The 3,390-nt window shown below is 47.3% G+C and overlaps 2 protein-coding genes across 2 annotated transcripts in view; one reads left to right on the top strand and one right to left on the bottom strand.

The window, feature by feature from the left end:
* The window catches only part of LRRC2 (leucine rich repeat containing 2), a 68,405-nt gene that overhangs the window by 8,695 nt on the left and 56,320 nt on the right, over positions 1–3,390 (top strand). The gene's annotated exons all lie outside the window — the stretch shown is intronic.
* Positions 1,874–3,390, bottom strand: part of FAM240A (family with sequence similarity 240 member A) — a 4,652-nt gene continuing 3,135 nt past the window's right edge. The window contains exon 2 of the mRNA XM_014584877.2: positions 1,874–2,547. Within this exon, the coding sequence (XP_014440363.1) occupies positions 2,457–2,547 (91 nt within the window). The 3' untranslated portion in view covers positions 1,874–2,456. The remainder of the gene's footprint in view (positions 2,548–3,390) is intronic.

Raw genomic sequence — 3,390 nt, 5'->3', positions numbered from 1 at the left:
AGACAGAAAGCAAGAAATCACCCCCCAGGAGGGATGGCCACGCTGCAATCCCCTCTCCTCCATTCTCCTCTCGGGATCTTGGGCACCCATGCCCATGCACCAGACTTGAACCGCGGTCGACGACCTACATGGGAGTCCAGTGACGTAGCCATTACACCATCTGCTGGTCCCGGCCAGCCCAATTCTTTAAAGATTTTTTTTTTAACCATGTCTCAGATTTTTCTCAACAGCATGGTGATGGGTTCAAGAATGAGCATGTGGGGGCCGGCAGGTAGCGGGGTGGTTAAGGCGCTGGACTCCCTCATGGATTACTAAAGTTTGGGTCCCACACCTGGCGGCTTGCTTTCTTACTTCCCCTCTCTCTCTTACTCTGTCCCTCTCTGGTCAAATTATAATACTTAAATAAATAAAGTTAAATAAAATAATTCACTTTTGAAAAATGAGCATGTGACCTGAACTAGGCAAAATTGAGTAGACTCGGACTTTTTCAGAATCAGTGGGAAGGACTGATTTTTATTTTTTATTTTTTTATTTTTTTTTACTTTTTGCTATGTGTATGTGAGCCCACCAGAGAGACTCGGACTTTTTCAGAATCAGTGGGAAGGACTGATTTTTATTTTTTATTTTTTTATTTTTTTTTTACTTTTTGCTAGAGTGTATGTGAGCCCAACAGAGAAAGACACAGAGAGACAGAGAGAGAGAGAGAGGCAGATCATCCGCCAGTGGGATCGCTATGCTGTAACCCCTTTGACTCCACTCTCCTCTCGGCTTTTGGGTACGCACGCGCATGTTCCCAGTGTGATTCTCAAACTGCCAGGTCTGGGACTTGAACCACAGTCATGTGGGAGACAGCACCGTAACCTCTACACCACCTGCTGGTCCCAGTTCATCTATTTTATCCACGATAGTGGGTACACTGTGTGTGTGTGCACAGTGAGAAAGGGAGACAGACGAACCCTGGACGAGGCGCTTGTCGTGCCTCGCTTCTCTGATCCCCTTCCCCGGCCCTTTGTCTTCTCAGACTCTCAAGTGCCCAAGCGCACAGCTGGTGTGTTTTCCAGCCTCCCTGAAGTCTCTGCCAAGTCAGCCGTATGGCTCCTGGCCCTGCAGGCCCGTATGCTGCAGACCGTGCTGCAGGGCTGGGCCAGAGCGGACTGAGCTGTTCCTGCCAAGCAGGGAAGGTGGGATCTGTGTTCACCAACTGCGTCTTCCCTGCCTGGAGGGTGGAGTCCACGTGAAGACTGAAACGGGAAGAGTCGGGCTGGGTGGTAAATGCTCTGCTGGGGTGCCCAGATACGTTTCGGCTGAGCCGACAGAACTACCCAGTGCAAATGTGGAGATTTAAAATAAAGCCATGATGGGACCAGTGCATGGCGTAATGGTTATATCACTGGACTCCCACATAGTTGACTGCAGTTCAAGTCTCGGACCCGGCTTAAAACTCACACTGGGTGTGCGTGTGTGTGTGTGTGTGTGTGTGTGTGTGGGCGCGCGCGGAGAATGGAGAGGGGAGTGCAATGTGGCCATCTCCCCAGGGGCCCCAGGGGGTAATTTCTTGCTGTCTCTCTGTCTTTTTCTATCTCTCCAGTGAGTGCATGCATCCTATAGCAAAAATCTCTCCAAAAAAATAATAAATTGGGTCCAGCAGATGGCATGAAGCCAGAGGCATTGGACACTCCCATGTGGCTGACCACGGTTCAAGTCCCAGACCTGGTGGCTTGCTTTCTCACTTTTCCTCTCTCTCTCTCTCTCTCTGTGTGTGTGTGTCTCTCTCTGGTCAAATTAAGATAAATGAATAAATAAATAAAATTAAATAATTCTTTTAAAAATAATAAATAAAATAAATCTATGAAATGAAGAGCACACATACACAGTGATTGCGAGAAGACCAGGTTTATTAAAGTGACCCTAATCTGACTGTGCACGTGTTTGAACAAGCCAATGAAATTCATGTGAAGAAAAAAGAATGTTAGATTAATCTGGTGTTTCAACCTTATTTTAATGACTATCCACAGTACTTTTACTGCTGCAGATAGGTGCATTTCTTAAAAAGAACAAAGAGAAAGGAGCACACAAAGCTGCTTCCTAGCTGAGAAGGTGGAGCAGAACCACCTGCGGAGTGGGGTTTAGTGTGAGTCTCTCCTAGTGTGCTGAGAATGTAAACTACCCGCATCTTAAGATTAGAAGATACTTGTATGGAAATAAGCATGCTGCATGGGACTTTGATATTAAGTCTCTCAGCTTTGGAGGCATTTGGGTCCTAACCTGGCCCTCTGCTGAGGCCTGCGGCGGCGGCAGATAACTCCCACTGAGGGCTGGGAAGGACCTGGAAGTAAATCCCCACAGGAGGGGGGCAGTAGCGTGGGTAGGGACAGCACAGCGACCGCGGGTTTGCACTGACTTCCAGCAGAGTGGCCGTGGAGCGTGGCACGCTCTGCTCAGGAAGCAGGAAGCTCTCAGCCCACATTTGCTCGCTTTTCAACCTCCTCTGGATTGCCCCGCAGCCTCAGCTTTGTTTCCAGCCTCTGCTTCCACTCTTCTCTGAGCCTGGAAAAGAAACAACACACGCGGATGGGGAATTCCTCTCCATTGCTGTTGGTTCAGGTAGCCGTCCGTCCTTCCTTGTTTTGAAGGGGGGTGTGTATCTGTCTGTTCAGATTTTAAAAGATCCACAGAGGACTCAAAATTTAAATGCACACACACACACACACACACAGTGAGACTGAATATGACTGAATAGACTTGTTTATATTCAAAAAATTACTTTTTTAAAAAAGAATTATTTATTTAATTTTATTTGTTGTTGTTATTTTTTACATTTTTTAAGAGAGATTTTTGCTATAGGGCATATGTGTTTGCCAGAGAGACAGAAAGTGAGACATCACCCCCATGGCCACACTGCAGTCCCTTCTCCTCCATTCTCCTCTTGGGATTTTGGGCATGCACGCACATGTACCTGGCTTGAGTTTTAAGCTGCCAAGTCCGGAACTTGGACTGTGGTCAACTATGTGGGAATCCAGTGATGTAACCACTATGCCATCTGCTGGCCCCAATGATTCTAATCTTAATCCTTTTAACTTTCTTAGAAAGTGCAATCTCAGGCCAGCCTGTGACCTGGTGGTTAAAGGGGCTGGATCCCACATGACTGCATGGTTCAAGTCCCAGATCCGGCAACTTGAAAAACGTACCTGGTATGTGGGCATGCCTGACCAAAATCCTGGAAGGAGGGAGAAATGGAAGAGAAGGAATTGTGACAGGACCGTGCCCCACGGGGGTGCTTTCTGGTTCTCCCTCCCTCTCTCTCTGATTCTGTTTCTCTCCAGTGAGTGCATGAGTCCTCTGGCAGATTAAAAAAGTAAAAGAAAATACAATATTTTTAAAGTCAGCAGG

The sequence above is a fragment of the Tupaia chinensis genome, unplaced genomic scaffold (genome assembly GCF_000334495.1).
Source record: "Tupaia chinensis unplaced genomic scaffold, TupChi_1.0 Scaffold148065_1, whole genome shotgun sequence".
Classification (NCBI taxonomy): domain Eukaryota; kingdom Metazoa; phylum Chordata; class Mammalia; order Scandentia; family Tupaiidae; genus Tupaia; species Tupaia belangeri.
This window is presented reverse-complemented; position numbering and strand designations above follow the sequence as displayed.